This window comes from Tachypleus tridentatus, chromosome 7 (assembly GCF_004210375.1).
Source record: "Tachypleus tridentatus isolate NWPU-2018 chromosome 7, ASM421037v1, whole genome shotgun sequence".
NCBI lineage: Eukaryota > Metazoa > Arthropoda > Merostomata > Xiphosura > Limulidae > Tachypleus > Tachypleus tridentatus.
The window spans coordinates 48,112,728-48,135,207 of record NC_134831.1 but is presented as its reverse complement, the minus strand read 5'-3'; the positions used below and the strand labels follow the sequence as shown (position 1 = coordinate 48,135,207).

The following is a 22,480-nucleotide window of genomic DNA, read 5'->3' as shown; positions in this document are numbered from 1 at the left end:
TGATATGTTGTCCTTTTATTGTATCCTGTTTACTTTTTCTATCGCGTAGTCGTAGTAGTTTTTTAACAAAGTACTAGCTGTAGTACAATATGTCAGTTACATTAGGAAGACCAAAACAACAGAAATGCAGGTATAGAGAATTTAAAGACATATCACATACGAATAAAAAAAATAGGAATATGACGCAGTAGAGATATACACGTTGGATGTAAACAAAAAACAAACAAACTAGTTACTAAAGTGAAGATGTGTCTTCACTTGATTAGGATACAACACAAGAAGAGGTGTTCTTCACTTGATTAGAATACAACACAAGGAGAGATGTTCTTCAGTTAATTTGAATACAACACGAGAAGAGATGTTCTTTCCTTGATTAGGATACAACACAAGGAGAGATGTTCTTCAGTTGATTTGAATACAACACAAGAAGAGATGTTCTTTCCTTGATTAGGATACAACACAAGAAGATATACAATTTACATGTGTATAAATCAAAATACAACGTGAAACTAATACTACAATTTATTACACGTTACGTTTACTGACAGGATACTAACGTAAGGTTATGCCTAGGACGACTGAAGTTTTAATCTGGACTGTTGTATCATTGCACAGATATATTGCATAGTGGAATCACTTATTAGATAGCCTTGAATGACATATATTGTTAGAAAGATGGTTCTTGTTGACCTATTATGATGAAACGTTTAGCCTTTAATTAAAGTGTAAAGAATTTGCGATAACTGTAGATGTTTAGAACGTATTATTAATTTAATCCGAAAAAAATTACCTTGGGTTGAGATCACAACTTTCTCTGCTCAAGCTGAACCTTTGACATCTATGAACACAGGGATTGGTCTGTATCAACTGTTAGCCAACCACACCATGTAACTATACGTCATCATGACGCTACACGTTGTGTAGCCAATGAAATCAATATTGTTAGTGATTGCTCTTACTGAAGTTCAAGTAATTATAAGTAGGCGGCGAATTTGTATAAATATCCTCCGAGAAGCCAGCTACTCACATAATATTGAGGTCATCCATTTACAGTAAGTGGAGATAAGAATTATAACCTATATCTCTTCATAGCAACTAAAAGAGGTAAATTTTGTGTTCTCTGTCTACACTTTAGTTTGCACTATAGAGCTTACTAAAATGTTTCTTTTAGTTTAGAAAGTAAAATATAAGTTAAGATCAAATGAATTTTTATTTTCTGAAGCTTATCAGCTTACATCTCTATATTTTGCTGTCTCTGGTTAGTTTAATATTTTATAAATAGTATTGTTTGTTTTGAATTTCGCGCAAAGCTACACAAGGGCTATCTGCGCTAGCCGTCCCTAATTTAAGAGTGTAAGACTAGAGGGAAGGCAGCTAGTCATCACCACCCACCGTCAACTCTTGAGCTATTCTTTTACCAATGAATAGCGGGATTGACCTTCACCATATCGCCCTCACGGCTGAAAGGGCAAGCATTTTTGATGTGACGGGGTTTCGAACCCGCAACCCTCAGATTACGAGTCGAGTGCCTTATCCACCTTGCCATGCCGGGCAATAAATATAGTAAATTAGCGTTATCTGTTAAAGCTAGAAAAAATGAATATTAATCATATGTTCATGCTAGTGTCAGTTTCCTAGAAGGTTAGAACTAACAATTATATTAAGTTGTCTTTTATAAACTTCTCTCACTACATGTTACACTTTCTTTACTGTTTCAGTAATATTAAAAATTATATATCGAAAAATATACAAAACTTAAATAAGATATTTTCTTTAATTATTTGTAGATCGTCTTTATTTTATATTTAACTCTGTGATAAGCAAACCGACTTATGGATCTGCTGGCTCATGTTTCACATTCACAAAAATCATGCAACACACTTCGGGGCTGTGGTTGCGTTATAAAAGTGACGACCAAATTTTAATGCTTGGTCAAACAACAGTAGCCCAAGAGTTGGAACTTGGCGTTAATGTCTAGCTGCTTTTCTTCTAGACTTTCAGTTTAAAACTAGGGCAGCCAAGTGTAGATAATCCCTGAGCGGTTTCACACAAATATCCAAAAAGAAACAAAGTTTGGATAATTGATTTGTTCTGAATAAACCGATTAATCTAAAGTAAAATTTTACTGTAACTCCTGGTAAATATGATCTCGATTACAACAAAGGAACACCTGGCTTTCCTGTTATCTGAGGTACGAATGGAACTAATTCCATACGAAATCGAAAGTAAAACACGTTTCATGAATAAATTTCATGACTTCATAGTTTTAGATATTCCATGCTGTACATCAATTGACGATCTTTCTGTGAACCATCCTGATATTATATATTTATTTTTAATGTGGATAACTGTGATGATGTGATAATATATAATATTATGGTTATCATAAAACTATGTAGGAAAGAAGGGGAATGTAGTCGATTTTTGTAAATTGTGGATGTGAGGGTTAAAAAATTTGTTGTTGTTGTTGTTTTCTTAGGTAAAAGTTAGATACTGGTGTACCTGCACTCTCTCCTCTATAAGGAATTGAAACCCGTTTATTTTATACAAATTGGAATAAAGATTAGATTAATTTCCCACTGCACGATATCGTTTATTATAGAAATATATATTGAAGTTCACGTACATTTTCATATTCTATGAAAGACTGCTCATCTTTGGTTTTGTACCGGCTGATAGCGAAAGCGTGAGAAACTGAGATTCATCAGTGAAACTACTTAATAAATAAGAAGTTGATACTACATCATATTCAATCAGACAATTATATACAGTATTACTTGTGAGCCTTACGCTACAGGCACAACAGAGCAGTATTCATTTAGTTGGTACAATGATGTGTTACGATAAAACATGCAAACATGATAATATACTTTACTTGGTAATTTACACGTAAAACTGGTAACGCTTATACTGCCAACAAGTTCTTTTGCTGTGCATTAATTTTATTCTTGTGATGATTAATGAAACCGGATATGTATTCGATTTATTTATTTGATTTTTTCAAATACAAATATCACTTCTCTTTCATGTTAATTAATTCAAATCCAGTTGATATGAACAGTTTCGAGTTTATTTCTTATGGATATTGGTAACTGAAATATAAGTAGTTTGTTTTAGCATTATTTAGACTTAAAATTTAGCCAATATGAAACCTGTCTATATTAAGGATAAAGAAACCGTTTACTCTTTATTTTCAGGATTTTTTAGTTTGAATTAAACAAAGACAAAGTGTATAGAATTCATAAAAATATTATTGAAATCGAAATTAAATGTATTTTAATTTCCCCATAAATATAGTTTGTATTCTTGTAGTCCTGGTCCTTTAGTTTTCAATTACTATAAACATTTCTTGTCTGCAGATATTCCCTTTATATGGTTATAAAACCCGAAAGTAATAAATGTAAAATATTGCATTATAATTGAAGACAATGGGATGAAATATTAGTCTAAGAAATGAAATATACTTAATTCACGGCTGTGTTACATTTTACTGTCTAGACAAAACAACCTGCAGGACACACTGTTTGTTATTGACAGGAGTTTAGCAAATTAAACTTTCTGTAGTTATGACTGTGGAAACCCAAACTGTCAAATATTTTCAGCAGATGTATTTTACTGGATCCTTACTTCCCATACCAAATTTCAAGGCAATCCTTTAAGAAACACACGATATATAAAATCGATAATTTTGATTGAAGTTCTTCATATTTTTTCTTTTCTTCGCACTAAAGGTACGTAAATTTTATTTGATAGAAAAACATACTTAACTTTTATGGATATTGTTCAAATTTGGTACAGTCATAGGTCTTTACAATTTACAATCTTGGTCAGATTTGGTCTAAATATAAACAATATGTGCAAAGTTATTCAACAAAATCTGCTCAGTTTTGACCAAATTTGTTTTGCGCAAGTCTACGCGAAATGCCACATGGGATATTGATCAAAAAGTTTTACCACGGTTGAGTAAAGGTTGACCATTTTCAAGTTTTGTCACTCGGTCTAAAACGACTGATTTATATCACCAAAAATATAGGGTGAAAGTACGTGCAGTTACACAAATATTGGTTAGACCAAGCACGTGCAGATACACAAATATTGGTTAGGCCAAGCAAACTAGAATAACATTTTGTAGCTCAAGGTTAAAAAGAATCATCGACCTGTTCAGAGTATTTTAAATTTGCGATAATAAAGCTAATATTGGTTACTTTCTAGTGTTAATCTCTTGTGTTTTATTAATGTGTATTGACAAAAAGTCATGATACCTTACCAAAAACACTTTAGAAGTGAAATAAATGCAGCTAAGAAAGGATTCAGTGTGCGACGTAAGAAATGAAATCACATTTGGCGGCCAAACTGGTAGCTACATTACAACAAATATTCATTCATTATTTAACGGATGTTTTGTTTTACCAACTTGCCACAAGTCGAACAAAAACCGCCGTCTGGCTAACTAATTAATGGATATTTGTTGTAAAATTATTTTCAATACTAAAAGAATAGCTACACGTTTCGCCACTAATTTTTATTTCATTCCTATAAGTCACGTGCTCAATCCTTTTTAGTCGCACTTCTTTCAAAGTTAAGTGGTTTTGGATTCGACCAATAGAAAAGTTTAGTTAGAAACTGGCTCTTCTCCTTACCTGCTGACACATATTGTTAAAATGATATTGTATTGTTTGGTAGTTATTCAAATGTAATGTGTGCTTTAATGGAAATTTGCAATAACTAAAAGAAAGAAAAAGAATCGACTGAATTATGTTTATAATTCTTTCTTTCTTCCATTATAGTATTGTTTTTGTTTCATTCTTTACAAAATACTGGGTCGGATGTAGATTTACTAGGTAAAAGACTAAACATGAATCCTACTGAATATTAGGAACAGAGCAACAACTTGAAGATGTGCTGGTAAAAACTAAGTCTGTTTTTCGCTCCTTTACAGTTTCAAAGAAATAATCAAACAATGGTAAATAAAAGTAATAAAATATGAATTTCAGAAGAAGGCCTGATTATTAACTCTACAGAAATACACAACATTTTGATTAACCGATGTATACTCGACAAGCCACATGATATAGCATCATCAAGATTTATGCTTAAAACTATCAATACAACACGTAAACTATAAATAATGAATAAAATAATTTATTTATAAACTGTTAGTAATTACTTACATATGTTTAGAAAGTTTCTTTGAATAGTATAATAATGTAATACCATAGCTGTGAGTAATAAATCAAGCTCAAAGACATATATTAATGCAAGTTGTAATTTATGAAAATTATTTAAGCTACTTAAACTAGAAGAATATAGTATATTCAAAAGAGGAAATCGTCGTATGTATTATTCAGGAAAGTCTTACAACACGTATTTACTAATTGAGAAAGCTTTACTTCTGATGTATGGGTTCTCTTGAACATGTCACGAGTTTTAAGAGTTTGTTTTGTAGTTAAACTAAAAGATAAACACAAGCAACCTGTGTTATGTCCACCACGTGTATCGAAACCCGATTTTTAGCGTTATAATTCTTCAGCTTTACTAAGGGAGAAGCAATTGTAAGAGATAATTCTTTTTTGCATGAAGTCCTAGTAAACAGTTGAAAAATATTAAAATTTCATATTTGTCAAAATAATATTTATTTAGTAATTAATGCAAGGAATATTGCTGAAAATTTCATGGTTTTAGAAAGGTTTGGAAAGTAGCATTTTCTAGAAGAGTTAAGATTTATATAGCGATAAACAAGTTACATTTTTAAACTCACGAAACAGATTCGTATTTTTTTTATAGAATAGTATAATCTCATCCGTTTTTTAATGAAACAGAACTTCCTTAAAGTGTCAGATTTCATTGAAGTATAATATTGTTTTTTTCTTATCAGAAACAGAATTTGTTCACAAAGTATTTGATCCAACATTTAGAATTCTACGAAAGATGGTTAGTGTACTAATACAAGCTTCATTACTACACGAAAACGTTCTTTATTTAATTACTTTACACTAGTAAGAATTAAGTAGAGAACCATTAACATTACAATGAAAATTTAGATTTGCTTACGGGTTATATTACTTAGCAAGATCAAGTTAAGATTCTCCATTTATCTTAATCGAATGGGCTGTAATGCAATTACAATCCGTTAATTTACGGTCACTTTCAGTTTTAGTTCCTTTTCTCCCAGGTGAATTTAAACAAACCTTCTTAAAAACTACTAGCACAAAAGCCAAGTAAGTTGACTGATCAAACAAAAACACTGTACACTGAAACAGGTAAACAGTATTTTGTGAAATAGGGAAAAGGTTCCTCATAGTGTAAATGTTTATATAGTATTTTCTACGTTTACATTTTTTAATATTCATTTGTTCTTTATTTCATCACATTATTCACAAATACTTCATGCTTTAGTTAGTTCGTTTTTTACTACTTAACGTTTATATTGTAACATTTACCTATCATGGTATAATTGTTGAGTTGTTTCAGCATATAATACTTTATCATAACTAGTTATCCTGGTTTAATCGTGTCATACATTTAATATGAAATACTTTTCTATTAGTATATAAAGTTGTTATTTCAATGCCCCGGTTGTTTATTAAAATTTTGCGTTTTCAGGAATTTTATTTTATTGTTGTCACAATACTGTAAGTTATTATTTTGAATTTCGTTGTTCGTAGTTTTTATTTCTTCCATTTGTTTTTCTGAGTTTACGAAGCACACCTCGCCAGCACACCTTACTATTGTAATCAGCAAGCCAAAGAAACACGCTGTGTGCAGTAAAAGCACAACACAAATTAATATTTAAGCAAAGCTTAACTTCTTTTTCAGAACTAATTAATAATGTAACTTTGATTAAGGAATACCAGCATGAAGGGCAGCACCTAAACTAGACAAAAGTTATTTTCACACAATGTCAATTAGCGGTTATACTGTATAGAATCTGCTTGTACTTTGTTAATTACTTTTCACGTACAAAGAAAAAACATAAAAAAGTGATGAGTTACAACTTGCATCATGTTTCGGTCAGCACATCATCAAAACAAAAAGGTTGAAGACAAAACAAACACCTGTAATATAGTTAAAGACAAAATTCGAGAGAAAAATATTTTAAACTCAAAAGTAGAGAAGAGAAATTATAAAATTATAAATAAGCTTTATTATTGAAAGTTGTTTTGTGCTGCAAAGAATAAAATCTTACTTTGAAACAACTAATGAAAAATAACCTTTGAGTAAAGATGTAAATTTTATCTCTTCATGATATAAATGTCTTAAGTCATAAAAGAGGCCATTACCATGGTTCACAAACATGAGTTTAAACGTTCAGATTTAAGTGAAATAACAAACAGTCGCGGATAGAATTCAAATATATAGCTCTCCAGTGGCTCAGCGGCATGTCTGCGGACTCACACCGCTAAAATCCAGGTTTCGATATTCGTAGTACAGATAGCCCATTGTGTAGCTTTGTGCTTAATTCTAAACAAACATGGAACTATATAGGTCTAAAGTAAAGTAATCGATGTAAACTGGATTAAAGTATTTTCTAATAACTCCAAAATTATTCTCATAAAATGCGCGAATACCATAAATTAGCAAATATTTGATATGATAATTAAACCTATTCACATTTATTTTCTACCGATGTCAATATGTTTAAATATATATAACATACAGTACAATATTTATTGGTGTTAATGTTTTAGTAAAATGAGACAGTTGAAACAGACTTTGGGAATCTATCATCGTCGTTCGTTAGTCTGATTATGGAAAGCCAACTGGAAGGAGAGGTGTGTTTTTGATATGGCACCCTTAAGATGGAGCCTTTTGCAAAGATATATATACATTAAGGCTGTTGTCAAGATGAACGCTCGTCAGAAAGAGCATGACTGGACGTGGCGTGTTTGCTTATTATGGCGTATTCAGCATTTGTATAATAAAACACAAGATCTTTATCGTCCATCTAAATTTTCATTTTTTCGGTTTCGAAACTTTGCTGGTTACTCTGTAAAATAAAGCATTAAATAAAACTGAAAATGTGTATAACATTTATCCTGGATTTACTTAAACTTCTAAGAAAAGATGGATGTAAAACATGCGTCAAAATATACAATGAGTTAAAACTGCACCATATGTGTTGAGCAGAAGAAGTCTCTTTTGGAAAATTTTATGGTTTATCACTTAACGATTCCTATGAAGTTTTTATTTGCTTGTTGTTAAAAACAAAGTTAAAAAATGACTATATGTACTCTGCCCAATTTTTAGTGTTATAAGTCCTTATACATTCTTGTGAGAACATCGAAAGTTTTTTTTGAAGTAAATCCACCTTGTTTCGTATGCATGCACGTATTTATGTGCGAATATTATAAAATTATGGTATATCTATTTTGTACGAAAAAGTTAGAGATAACGTGAAAATGATGTTATGTTTAATTTAAACATTTTGTACTCATTTTACAGCTTACAGTATGGTTTCTATCATGAAAATCGTGTTTTGGAGCGAACTACTGGTAGCCACTCTGGTGTTTGCCACAGCTGATTATGAATTTGAAGAGTAAGTTTTTAATATTTATAGAATTACTTTTATTTAAAAAGTGGGAAGTAAACTGAGGCTGAAATCTATGTTGTAATTATTATGTTATTTTAAAATTTTTAGTTATTGTGATTCTTGTTTTCTAACATATTTTAAAAGATACTTAAATATTTGAAGGTAACAAAATTATTATTTGGAAAATAGTAAAAATAAGTAGTCACAATAAAAAATTTGAAAATAAGGTAAAAATTAAAGCATTCTATTTACTATATATATATGTGACTTAGTAGCTTTCAGTTCTAGTTTTCGAGTGTTTGTCATACATAAACATTTAAAAACGTCTGTATACCACGTTTCTCAATAACAACTTACGACGAGCCAAGTTTTAAGCCAAATATCGATAACTAATGAAGGAGCATTACACCTGTGTTCTAAAAATCTTTCAAAATTAAAAAGCAATCAACGGCAGCAAAAATAATTGGAAACAATCCTGACATTTAGCCTTTTTATTCTGAAAATTACAAGTATATGCATTATTTTATGAGGAATCCAGGAGTGTACACTGATCTATAATTGGATAACAATCAAATAACTTGTAGTGCATATTGGAGTGATTTAGACGTCTTAGCAGTAAAGTTAGAAAAAGAACCTTTTATCTTCAGATAATAACAATGGCAAAAGGTAAGCCTAGCTTTGATGAACTTCTAATGTTGAAATGTAGACTGAAATATTATTATCATAAATTGTAGAATAAGTGTCGTTATTTGTTGCCTAAAGAATCAAATAAGTTATTGCTGTTTTTGTTAGTCGAGCTGGACGATTTGTTACCCTAATTTAAGCAATGTTCATGACACTGGAGTTGTGCATTATCTACGAAATACTCATCATTTCCGAATTTTTTGTGAAACCTGCAAGAAACTTCGGAGACAACGATCCAGAATCTCTAATTGTTTTGTCGCGATAGAAATGAGATCGGATTCAAAACTAAGTTGTGAATATAAAGTTGCGAAATGTTCGATGTGCTACATCACGCAAGTTACTCAAGCTGTTAGCTGTAATAGAGGCCAGAGATGTTTTGGCAGGAAAGGTTTATAAAGAACTAAAAAAAAGTGCATCTGAACTGTCCGGCGACTTGTCCCCGGATAGAGATGAAAACAAACAGAAGAGAACGATCCTAATAAGATAAAAATGCAAAATAATCTTCTGAGTGAGATGCAAAAATATTGCAAAGATTAGAGAAGAAATTCAGAAATTAGAGGAGGAATACCAAAACAATGGAGAAATAGCATGACCACAAAATGTGGATGGTCCACTTTGGTAGCTTAGAAACACCTTAATCATAAACCTAACACTTAGTTTTCTTGAAAAGCAGATTTCCTGGGATAATAGTTACATTTTCTGCTGTTGAGTCAAAAACAATAATACTTTTAAGTCAACAGAATGAATTGTTAGTTAAGTTCCTATATTTTAGCAAATTTTAAAGTTACCGTTCCCAAATATTTCATTTTTTCATTGAATTAAACTTTTTTCCATTTATAAAAATGATCATCATAAACACCATGAACTTGATTAAAATAAAATAATTTCCTTGAGTAGAAGTACGGTACCTGAAGGAAAGAAGGGACGTGGAAAAACTTTAAACTCAATAGATTTTGAATTTCTTGTAACCAATTCAGAAACAAGTTATGTTTATATATTACATTTGTTTTAAATTTTAAAATAATTGAAGTTAGTAAAATAGTCTTGGATATAAAGAGCTCCGGCAGTCATTCGTTATTAAAATATTTACAGTTAAATCAAGTTCGATAGTAGGTGTAGTATAGAAATAGAAAATCTCAACTATTTGCAGAAGAGGTTAAACTACAAATTCAACTTACTCTCTGAATGGTAAGAAATGAAAGATAATTGCTTATTTATAAATGTAAGAATGCCTACATGTTTAGATAAAATAAGCAGAAAATGTCCAAAACAAAAATTGGCATTTTAACATTTAAGTTTCGAATGAATTGAACTTGTTTGTTTACACAACATAAATGTTGAAATAAGGAAGTGAGAGTCGTTGGTACTTAAAATCAAAACCACTAATATAATTCAAGTTGTTATCGAACCTTTAGTAAAGTTGTGAGTACTTATTTTGATGTAAATTATAGTTATATTCTCCCCTAATGTAAATTATTGTTGAATTCGACTTGGGGCTGTTTATGATACTTCATTTCGGGACTGTTATATAGTCGTATAAGTAGGTATTTAGGGGTAAGAATTTCTGAAAAGAATGAGACGTACAAGGTACAAATTATAAAGATGCACCACAAAGGTATACTACAAGAACTGATGGATTGACTAACAAGGAAAATGTTACAATGTTTGATAAAGCTCTGAATTCTTTCAAAACGTATACATATTGTAAATGGTTTCAAAATGTAATTCATTGGATATCTTATCGACTCTAAATAAATCATTTATCAGAGTTAATAATAATATATGTTTTTGCCTGAAATTTCTTTGATGCTGTGTGTAAGTAGATGCTGTTACAAAGTTTCATAAAATTGAAGGCGTCATATTATGTAAATAAAATAAATATTTCAACTGAAGTTGTAAATATTCATCACATGTTTAATATAATTGAGGTGCATTTTCTTCATAAATCTTAACTAATTTTAAATATTGAACATTGTAATTTTATGCAATGTCCCAAATTGGTATTATCATGAACTTCCAAAAAATAGAAAATATCGTTAATAATCTTTGGAATAGTAAAATAATTTTTTTTTAAAATAAGGTTGAGGAGACATGTCATTTTAAATGTTTCATATCTAATAAAGTAACGAAAAATAAGTATAAAACCTATTCAGATACCTGTTCTACATTTTTGGTTTTATTCCTTATAATAGCTTTGCTACTAATGTTGATGTAATTGATGTTAATCGCCATTTTTACTATAGCTATGATTTCAAACCAAAAAACAAAACAGAGAAATATTTTTATCGTTACATGATCAAATTCTTTTAAGATTACAGTTTTCGTTTATTATGGATTTTAGGAGTCTGAAGGACATTCTTGCTCAGAGAAAAGGTCTGTCGAACATCAAAAACATGATTCATGATATGGAATCTCGCCTGAATAACCTACAGTAAGTTTGATATTTATCATTTTCTAGTGTAACTTAATTTTATATGAAGTATCTATTTAAATTATGTTTACTTTTGATTATATTTAAGTTGTTAGATAAATCTCAATTTTAGGGCTTATATGAACGAGTTATATATATGTATTTTTTATGTAAAAAGCAATCACAGACTCAATAGTAGGATATTTGGTAGGAAAAATATTTGGTATTTGTTTTCTTAAAATATATAAGAATATGTATTATTTTATAAGGCATGCAGACGTGTACGCTGATCTATAACTGGATATCATTCAAAGAAGTTGTGATAACTTTTGTCGGTATAGACGGATGATTTTCTTCACCACAATTCAGATAATAGGTATGACATTATTTTATCATCTTATTTATGAAACATTCGCCATTTTTAAACTGCTTTCGAAACCTTTTAGGAACTGTTGAGACAGCAATATAGAATTCTGAATGTCTGTTCTTGTCGAGGAAGAAACAATACCAGATTCATAGCTAGACTGCAAATGTAAAGCAGCAAAATGTCCGATGTGTTACAAATGTGGATGCTGTCACGATGTCACACCATTTGCTCACATATTTAACATTAAAAAAAGTAAGAGAAGCTTCGCCAGAAGATGTGCTGTCAAACGACCAAAGAGTATTACTTTTGTATATACGAACCCGTAAACTTATGGATGTGTCCGACGACCTGCCATCAAGAGGGTATGAGACCCGAAAGAGGAGAAGGATGCAAGGTCAGATAATGAATGGGAATACGAACACTTTTTACTGAGTGAAGTTCTTGAATATTTCAAGGATAAGAGGCAAGAGAAATATTAAAATAATTGCAAAATAACATGGCCATAACATGGAGCTTCGATTTGTTTTTCTTGATACGTTGTATGTATTGGATATCATATATTAATTGGTATGTACTTAAAAACACATATTTCGTATTTTTTTTACACTTAAAACAAGAAACTACACGAATACTGATTTATGCATTTAGTTATTTCCTTCTAGCGGACATTGCAATGTAATAAACTTAACAAGACATCAAATATCAAAATAGGAGCTAAAAGTAAGATATTTCTATAATATTAGTAGTCGAAAGTAGGGTCGTCAAATCTCTAGAATGTAATTTAGCTATACCTTAGGTTTTAGATTAGCAGTTATCATCTGTCAGTCGCGAATAATCTTATAATAATGAAAATATAAAGTAATTAAATATCAATTATAACTTGCCGACTACCCGTGGCGCAAGTGTTCATTTAGGGTGCCAGCAACTGGTAGGGATGACAATGCATGGTGGCTGTGAGCGATCTGCAACCTTGTACAGTAATCTCTGTTGAATTATTGTTTTTTCTTGTCCAATGACAAAACATGCCAAATTATAGGTCAACGTCAAATCTGCTTGTGACCTCTTCACCTTCGTTTTGCTCCACTACAAGCAGCAAATTCAGTTGCCCAATTTTTTCTGTAAATTCGCATATATAAACATTAAGTTCTCCGTGACGGGAAAATTATGACCCTTATTACAAATCTACAAGCACATAAAATAAAAATTTCACGAAGTTAGGGGTTGCACATCGCGCAATAAAAATGTTTTTTTCCAGTGTTATACATATAAGCAAGAGTTTCATTATTGAATGATAATAAGTTAATGTCCACGTTATCTATATACACTAAAGTTCTTAAAACAGTCTTAAAGTTTTTAAACAAAATTTAAATATTAAAATAGGCAATCAGTTACAAGACCTTTCTTGATAGCTGCATTGTCTTTGATATAGTCATCTTTCACACCAAGTTGAAAAAATCTGGCTCTCGTTGGATACTAGTAGTCTCAGATATTGCACTTCCATAATATATCCATTCTTTTTTATGTCTTTTTGTATAGAGTGATTTGTATAGTGTTATTTTATGTATGGTGAGGTGTCATGAACTGTCGCATGTAAAGCAGTGTTTTTATGTATATTTAGATACTACATACGGAATTAATCACAGTGTTAATGTTTACCGTATTTTGAGTCTTATATACCGTAACATAATAGTAACAGCATGGGTCTAGCGCTCGAGGTTTATAACAGAATATTTGAGTCCATTGATCGGTCTACCTGTGCAGCGATTATTGAAGATTGTATCAAGTTAAACATCAACGTTCTGTAGTCATGTCACAAATAATCACATGAAAACATTTTATTTCATAAAATTCATTCAATTCACATAATTATTACTTAATGATATAAATAAAGATCATAATTACTCAAGGATTTAATAAAAGAGACCATTGTTACTTTGTGACCTTTTATCAGAGTTATATTCTCAGAGAGACTTGATACAGCCGTTGCGTTGAGTGTCAGGAAACAATTCCTGATGTTACGTAGACTTGCGAAGGCCGGTACATCGTCGTAGGTTAGAGTTATTCCACTGATGTTACAAATAGCTTTCTAGCTCTACATAGTCCTATTGGCTTTACGTCGTTCGTTTCTGCCAGCTATACCACATGGTTTTGTTTTTCAGAAGCTTTATTCATTCTGAAAGTCGATGAAAACTTTTCGTAGTTAGAAATTTCACCTTATTAGTGTAGAAAACGTTTATATCTTGCTAGTATAGTTTTCTGTGATTTGGCATACTGGCTTCCCTTGTAGTCTTGTCAGCCTCTTCATTTAATTTCACCCGTCTGACCCTACATATACATCCAGGTGGTTGTTTTACCAGGCACTAGCTTTCATTTCTGTTACAAGTCTTAGAAAAAAACACTATGAATATTATATTAGCAGCACTGTATTTGTGGTTCAACAATCCAGAGGAGTTACTTAATGGTTTTCAGCTCCATCCTTGTGCTGCATGAATACTCCACCAACCGTAAGTAAAATGTTATTGCTCCAGGAGACTAGAAATGCCCAGTTAGCTCTCTTGCAATCTGTAGTGCAAAGTGAATTTGTAGTAATCATCAATAAGCGACTACGAGATCTAAGACTGCACGTTTCTCCAGGTCGATTTCAAAGTTTGATCTCTGAATAATAATAATAATAATTGTATATTCACAAGAATACGGCTTCTATATTAGGCCCAAATATTTCTTAGCAGGGTCTAAACTATAATGTTGAAATTAGAGAGCTCAGTCTAGATTTAAGCATAGGATTAAAATATTTGAATTAGACTATATACTTATTCTATATTTTAAAGAACTTGAAGGAAATTAAACTTTGTAGGCTATTAAAATCATTGTAATAGCTCGCACACATATAATGCAATGATACAGGAATGATCATATATCCTGCCAAAGAGAGCCATCTTCTGCGTACTTAACAATAAACACATAAATAAACAATAGTTAAACCATCACCATCTTTTATGGTTACTGCTAACTTTCTGGAAGAAACATTAAGTACCTGAAGATAACCATGGTAGCTAGAGCTATCAAATGAACCAATGCGCTGAATGTTAGATCACGAAATAAAGTAGAACAGCACCACCTGCTTCTGCTTTACCAAAATCTTATATGCTCCATCAGCTATACACTACTTTTAGGCCTGGATCTCCATTTGTAGGTGTATTTATGGCTGTGTATCTTATACAACATAAAGATGGCTTTCATATCTACATATAGACGTTATTAGAATAACCTGCAACAGAAAAGACAAAATAAAATACAGTAATGCTGACATTAATATTTATTTACAATTTTGTTTCAAAATATTGTAATCACAGCTGTCTGGAGCTGAAACTACATGTATGTATTTAAGTGTGTAAGTTGCCTATGTTATAAATGTACAACAAGATACTTATAATAGACTAAAATACGGTAAATGTGTTAAAGAAAACTACCAGGTTGATAACTAGTAAACACAACTGATCAGGTAACCAGTGTATTAATTACGAAGTGAACAAATAAAAATATGCTGTTAGTGTGTTAATTACGTACTAAATACAGCACATAAAAGCAACCAAAGTGAGCATTCTATTAATACAGCACAAACTACTGGTGTGACAATGTAAAGTATACATAACACGAACATCTATCAAAAATTGAAGTTGTGATTAAGAATGCACAGAAAAAAATGAGGAAAATATTAGTTTACACAAATTAAATGTTACTGCTATTGTGTGAGCACATTGTGGGTTTTCGCTAGAATCCAAATATTTTATTTATCAGGCAAGTCAGTGTTATACCTTACATTTACGGCACGTATCTTATGTACTATTGTATACAAGAACTTTAATTCAAAACTTTTTCTTAGGAAAAGGACTTGTTTCCTGAACGCCGGTATGTCACTTAGTTGTGATTATAAGGACCTTGTCAGTGCTTTAGATGAACAAAAGTTTTGGGCTTCTGAATACTCACCAGGACGTAGACGTAGATCAGCCCCTCTATCTGCTTTTAGTGCCCTGAATCCTGGTACTGGGTCAAGAGTTTCTAGATTCTTGCGTTCTCTCGTTCCAAGTCGCCATCAAAGAAAGTAGGGCGGATGGAGTTTCAAGTTGTTGTATAATTAGTAGGCGAATACAAGGTAAGATATAAAAGTTAATGTTACGATACTTGTAACCGGTAGCTATGCCTAACATGTTATGCTGTTTCTTTTAAAGTAAAATATTCTGTGGAGTGTTGCAGATTCCTGGTTTTGGTTATGATTTGGACGAAATCAGCGGTCAGGATGAAGGTCACTGGGGAGGAAATAAGATCCAGAGAACAATCCTTTTGTTTATTGAATATTTTATCACTTATGATCAGGTTTGATAATTATTCATTTATGGTGGTGTTTTCATGGTGGTGGTTTGCCTAACGTAAGGTTGACAGATTCTTTAAAAATAGTTTTTCGCAGGAAGTAAAACACTATTGATGTTTGAATATTGAGATGACATTTTTGTTATATTTTACTTTCTTAAGTTTTAGTAATGTTACAAAAACAAATAAAATATTTCCAAATGTTATTGTCGCTAGCAACTCGAGTTTCAAAATTATACTATAGTGCAATAACGTGAAACGGAGTGTTATTACTTCTGTAACTAAGCACACTAGTCAACACCTCTAAGATGAAACAACTTATCAACCTTAAAGTAGACAGTGAAACTATTTTTACATTCTGAACGTTCGTCTTGGGATTAATATTCACCAACAGATATTGGTAAATTGAAAGTAAGGCAATAAATACAAGTAATATTGCTCTCACTGGACATAAAGTAATTATTAATCTAAATTAATTACTTTCATAGTAAATTTTGAAAGAAATCTGGTCTAGGATATGGGGTTTATCTTGATATGTAATTTGTGGATAAGAGATCATTAAAGAGTTCCTCCAAAGCAACATCTATAATGTTGTAAAACAAGAAAAAAACTATAGTTGAAACCTCATAAAGACTTTGATAAAATCAAAAGTATATTCATTAGTTCAAGCTACTTCTGTTGAAATACGATCGTATGTTTTATTTAGTTAATTTTCTGTTGGCTCTTATTTTAGTTTTCTGAGAAGACTTTATAATCACCAAACTAGAGCAGTATATAAATCTGAAGAACTTAAATTCACAACTGAACTAACAAACATGTATGGTATTCTCTATATCTTGATTTTTGATATTTGATTAAAAAATTAAAACAAATCGTTGCAATTCAGTAAAATTGTGTGTAAACAAACACTTTAGGAAATGATTAATAGTAGTTTAAAATTTTCACTACACGTTTAGTAAACGCTCACCATTACTAGAATGTATTTATTTCGGGTTTGTTTGTTTTGAATTTTGCGCAAAGCTATTCGAGGGCTATCTGCGCTAGCCGTCAATAATTTAGCAGTGTAAGACTAGAAGGAAGGTAACTAGTCATCACCACCCACCGCCAACTCTTGAGCTACTCTTTTACTAACGAATAGTGGGATTGACCGTCACATTATAACGCCTCCACGGCTGAAAAAGCGAGCATGTTGGTGCAACCCTCAGATTGCGAGTCAAACACCTTAACGCTTGGCCATGCCGGGCCTTATTTTCGGGTTCAAGTTTCTAATGGTTAAGGTCTCTTTCATTTGCATGGAATATTCAACTGGAACAACAACATAATCTAATACACGTTTAAAAATTTTTTATCTTTCCACATGTCTTGGGAAATTTAGGTCCTTGATTCTATCTGCCAACTTCTTGGTAGTTGATCTTATGTATATTTTATAACAATTAAGATATTCATTCATTTCGTTTCCATATTCTGTCTTTAAATGCATAATAGTTTGTTATTCAGATGACAGCTTTAAGTGTGACTTAAGTTCTATTTGCGGATAAATTTGCCCAAGAGACTTGAGTTGTTTCATTTTTTTCGATTCATGTTTACCAGTGAATGTTAATGTTTTATGAAGAGTCTTTTTTGGTACATCTCCTTTTCATGAGCTTACGTTTTCTTGGACTATTTGTTGATTATGCTTGTTATCACTTTCATTAGAAAATCATTCCTGTTTAAATAACATTCAATGTTGTTTATTTCTCCTTATTTTATAGTTCAGTATCACTGGTATGTTTATGGATTCTGTATTTTAATCAAATGATCTTTAATTTGGTTTTGTATAAAATTGATGTAGTTGCAATACAAACGTAAAGACTTAGATTTATGATAAAATTCAGTCTCAAGCTTTCCACACTTTTTGATTACCAGGGTATCCAAAAATGGTTAATAAGAGTATTCTTTCCCACGGTAAAATTAATGTATACATTCTACTTATTTAAGGAACTTATTTATTATTTTCATTCTCAAATTCAGAAAAAAATATTATTCACAAATATTTTATAAAACAATGGTTTAAATTCGTGAAGATATTATTTCAACTAAGTCATTTCATGATAACGCATAAACACGTTTACTAATATAGCGGTCAAACTGGATTCTATTTCATCGCGTACTTTTCCATTAAACATAAAAATGTGATTATTTGTTGATACTTCACGTAGTGTACGAAATACTTCTATACGATATCCATTAAATCATAACTTCTGAAATGGAATTTTAAAGCTGCGTAATATTTAACAATAACTATAAGTATAATCGATAAAAGTGAATTATAATTAATTTTTAATTAAAGCTTTACCAAACATATTCACCTAATCTGATGGAATCGCATTTTGAGCTATACTAGACTTAGGACAGTAGTGAACACATATACGCCCATCAATTAATGGACAACCACTCTAGAAATAATACCTTTTATTACACAGAGAAACAGAGGGTATTAAATTTGTGTATCTACTCTTTGTATAATTTAGGCAAAAACAGGGCTACACACCGTACCTACAACATCTGAAATCTGAACTTATGATGAAGAATTGAATGAAGTTGTATCTAGAAGTTAGTTGTTTTAGATACTTTCACAGGAAATGAACAAGTATGGGCGATATCTGATCAAAAGACATAACCACGGCCCATAAGAGAATGAGAACACTCTATTTTTCAAGACATCATTTTGTGGACCGAGATGTAGGAGATGGAATCCTGCATGACAACAGTGTTAATCTTTGGCGTAGACAGATAGAAGATCCTGGTTAGGAATAATGCCGTATAGAGCAATAGTAACATACCAAAAGCTAGCCAAATGGTTCCCAACACCACACCAGAAATATAGTTGTATGTTAACGTGACTTAATACAGGTATATGTTAATGCGATTTACTGACGCTTTCTTGGAGAACAGTAACTGAAGTGAGTTGGCCGTCTGAGAGCTGTATAAACCTGGACATGGCGAGCATTTTGATGTGACGGGGATTCGTACCTGCGTCTCTCAGATTACAAGTCGATTGCCCTGAAAACATGGACTTGAACTGAATTGTCATCTAGTTTATTTTGGACAGAGATACTGGAAGTGATCTTTCAATTTTTCGCTAATTTTAACCTCATATTTATTCTTTAGACGTAAGATTTCATGCAGGCTTAGGTAATCTCAGAGATATTTTCGTTCATGATATAGTTATCTGATTCTGTGTATATTTTCAAGCTACGTATGTATTTATATGTTGGGGTTACTTACATTTGAAGTCATGAAATGTATTAACGTTGTCTTTATTCATTTGTAAATAGGTTGTGTATACTGAAGTTGCACCTTAACTATATTATACATTAAAACTATTTACACTAATATGTGTACACCTAAGGCACTAATGATAGAAAACGTATTTATGAAGGACTTAATTTCAGTTTTACAAAACTATTTCCTGCAAGATATAATTTGTTGACATCCCTTACCTGGTTTAGGTTATAAGGAAAGTTAATCTTAAAAATAAAATAATTAATAAATTCGTTGTTTGGAAAATTAAGTAAATTATCTCAAATTTAATACTTATTTCATTTTTTTCAGACTTAACTATCCAAGGAATGAAGAAGAAAACAGATTTTATATTTCAAATCATTTTTCTGCTGAATAATTTAAAGTTCTATAAGGGAAACTGGTTAATGTAACTGATATTTGGAAATCAATTAAATATATATGTTTGAAAGGCAAACGGGCTGACTTGATGTTTTGAACTTCATGATTCATAGCCATTTGTTACGTTATGCCATAAGGAAATCTGACATATTTTCCTTGCTGAATTCAAATTCTACAGTCACTTTTACATAAGAACATCCAAACGTGTGAGAAAATCATTACAAATAAATAACAGTCATGTAATAAAAAAACAAAAAAACGTTTCTTGCTTCAGATTTTTAATTCTTATATGATTTATATTACTTAAAGTATTATATTGCAGATATAAGTAGCATTTCAGAAGAAAGGTTGTCTCGCATCGTCCAACTCCAACTGGCTTTTAGAATAGTGACCTGTGGAAGACAAACGCTATGTCTAAAATGCTGTTTTTACGCATTTCTGACTTTGGATACGAAAAGAACATATTAAATGGAATATATAAAAATTTGTTGTTTTACGTGATTGGTTTCAATTTCGCATAAAGCTACACGAGGGCTATTCATGCTAGCCGTCCATAATTTAGCAATGTAAGACTAGAGGGAAGGCAGTTAGTCATCACCAACCACCGCCATCTCTTTGGCTACACTTTTACCAACGAATAGTGGGATTGACAGGTAACATTATAACACTCGCATTTCGAATTCCCGAACCCAAGACCCTCAGATTACGAGTCGAGTGCCTTAACCACCTGGCTATGCCGGGTCTTGTTTACGAGATGCTGATTAAAAATGATTACTAACCTTAGTCCTATTGGTTTCTAACACTTCACTAGCTTTCGGCTTGTGCACTGTAATCTAGGATTTCAGCTCCATACTGTATTTATATGTTGACTGCAGGTTTGGATATTCAAGGGTCATCAACACAGTTCCGGTCATTAAGCAAATAAATATAGTTAATCTTCTTATAATGTAGATTTGTAGATAATATCTCTTGAAGTTTTTGAGTTCTTTTTAACTCATAATATAGTATCTTTAATTTAGCATCTTAAAAATTTGGTTTCAGGTATAAGGCATGCCTCATGCACAATACTTCATCTTCATATTCACTAATCTGACTTAAATTGGTACCTCAATAAACTTACTGCTAATTTGAGCTAATTAATACTCATGCCTACGCTAACCAGTTAAAAATTATTTATTTTATTACAAATTTTTTTATAGTTCACGTCATAATTTTTAACGTAGTACTAAGAGCATAGTTTTCCAAGATTATTTATAACTTAGACTCAACACTTTTATGCCCTCCGCTAGTTCAGCGGTAAGTCTACGGATTTATAACGTTAGAATAAGGGGTTCAATTCCCGTTGATGGGATCAGCAGATAGCCCGATGTGGTTTTGATTTAAGGAAACACACACAACATTTTATCACTGTTTTTTTCTTACTTCCTTAAACTACAGGCCCAACTACGTCAGGTGGTTTAGGCGCTCGACTCGCAATCTGAGAGTCGTGGGTTAAAATCCCTCTCACACCAAACATTCTTGCCTTTTCAGCCGATTGACTGTTATAATGTGACGGTCAATCCCACCATTCATTGGTAAAAGAGTAGCTCAAGAGTTGGCAATGGGTGGTGATGACTAGCTGCCTTCCCTCAAGTCTTACAGTGCTAAATTAGGGACAGCTAGCGCAGATAGTCCTCGTGTAGCTTTGCGCAAGATTCAAAACAAACCAAACCCTAAACTACTTTTATTATTATCCATTCATGCTGGATAGTTTATATTTGGCTTCGTAGTAACATAAGTCACATAAAATACAATAATTATTTGCACATTATTAGTATCTAAGCGTAAAACAGCAGAATAAAATTCTGGAAACTGACAAACCTATCCTTAGGCTTTGAAGTAGTAAATGTTTCTCTTAGTGAATACAGTCTTGGCCAAAATTTCTGCATACTTTGTAACAAATCAGATCATTTTCATTGAAATGGAATACAAATATAGTTAATTCTGTCAAACTGAGAAATATATTTTATATTAAATATTTGCATACGTAATTTGTATAATGATAGATGTTTTATGGATATCATGAACGATTTATTAGAACAGTAAACAATTTTATCAAACGTCTGTAACAAGACATGTAATTAATAATTTCGCATATCCAACAAAACCTTATCAAAATATATAGTGACAGAATATAACATCAAATTACTAAAAAATAGCATCAATTCACATTAAACATTCAGTAAGTGGCTAGGTCTCCTCGTTCTATAATAACATCTGCAAGGAGACGTGGCATGCTGTCGATGAAGTTACTGATGTAATCTACTGTTATTTCATTCCAAATTCTCACCAGAAGGCGCTGCAACTATTCAGCTACAGGAACTGGTTTAGGGGAATGTTTAACATTTTTCCACTCCTTTCTGCCAAATAGTTGTCAAAGGATGTGTAATGTAAACACCTTACTGGACATAACTATCCT

At 31.6% G+C, this 22,480-nt stretch overlaps 1 protein-coding gene across 1 annotated transcript; it reads left to right on the top strand.

The window, feature by feature from the left end:
- The first annotated feature begins 1,013 nt into the window (after nucleotides 1-1,013).
- Nucleotides 1,014-20,090, top strand: LOC143257990 (uncharacterized). Its single transcript, XM_076517033.1, has 5 exons — nucleotides 1,014-1,104; nucleotides 8,443-8,536; nucleotides 11,556-11,645; nucleotides 15,875-16,144; nucleotides 19,954-20,090. Exons 2-4 carry the CDS (start codon nucleotides 8,451-8,453, stop codon nucleotides 16,095-16,097), a joined length of 399 nt encoding a protein of 132 aa, XP_076373148.1. The 5' UTR covers nucleotides 1,014-1,104; nucleotides 8,443-8,450; the 3' UTR covers nucleotides 16,098-16,144; nucleotides 19,954-20,090.
- Nucleotides 20,091-22,480: the final 2,390 nt, after the last annotated feature.

What these genes read in the sequence shown, in the direction of transcription:
- LOC143257990 (XM_076517033.1), top strand. Translation starts at nt 8,451, where the DNA reads ATGGTTTCTATCATGAAAATCGTGTTTTGGAGCGAACTACTGGTAGCC. An exon ending in GCTGATTATGAATTTGAAGA is followed by an intron (nt 8,537 to 11,555) that starts GTAAGTTTTTAA and finishes TATGGATTTTAG; the next exon opens with GAGTCTGAAGGACATTCTTG. An exon ending in TCTCGCCTGAATAACCTACA is followed by an intron (nt 11,646 to 15,874) that starts GTAAGTTTGATA and finishes ACTTTTTCTTAG; the next exon opens with GAAAAGGACTTGTTTCCTGA.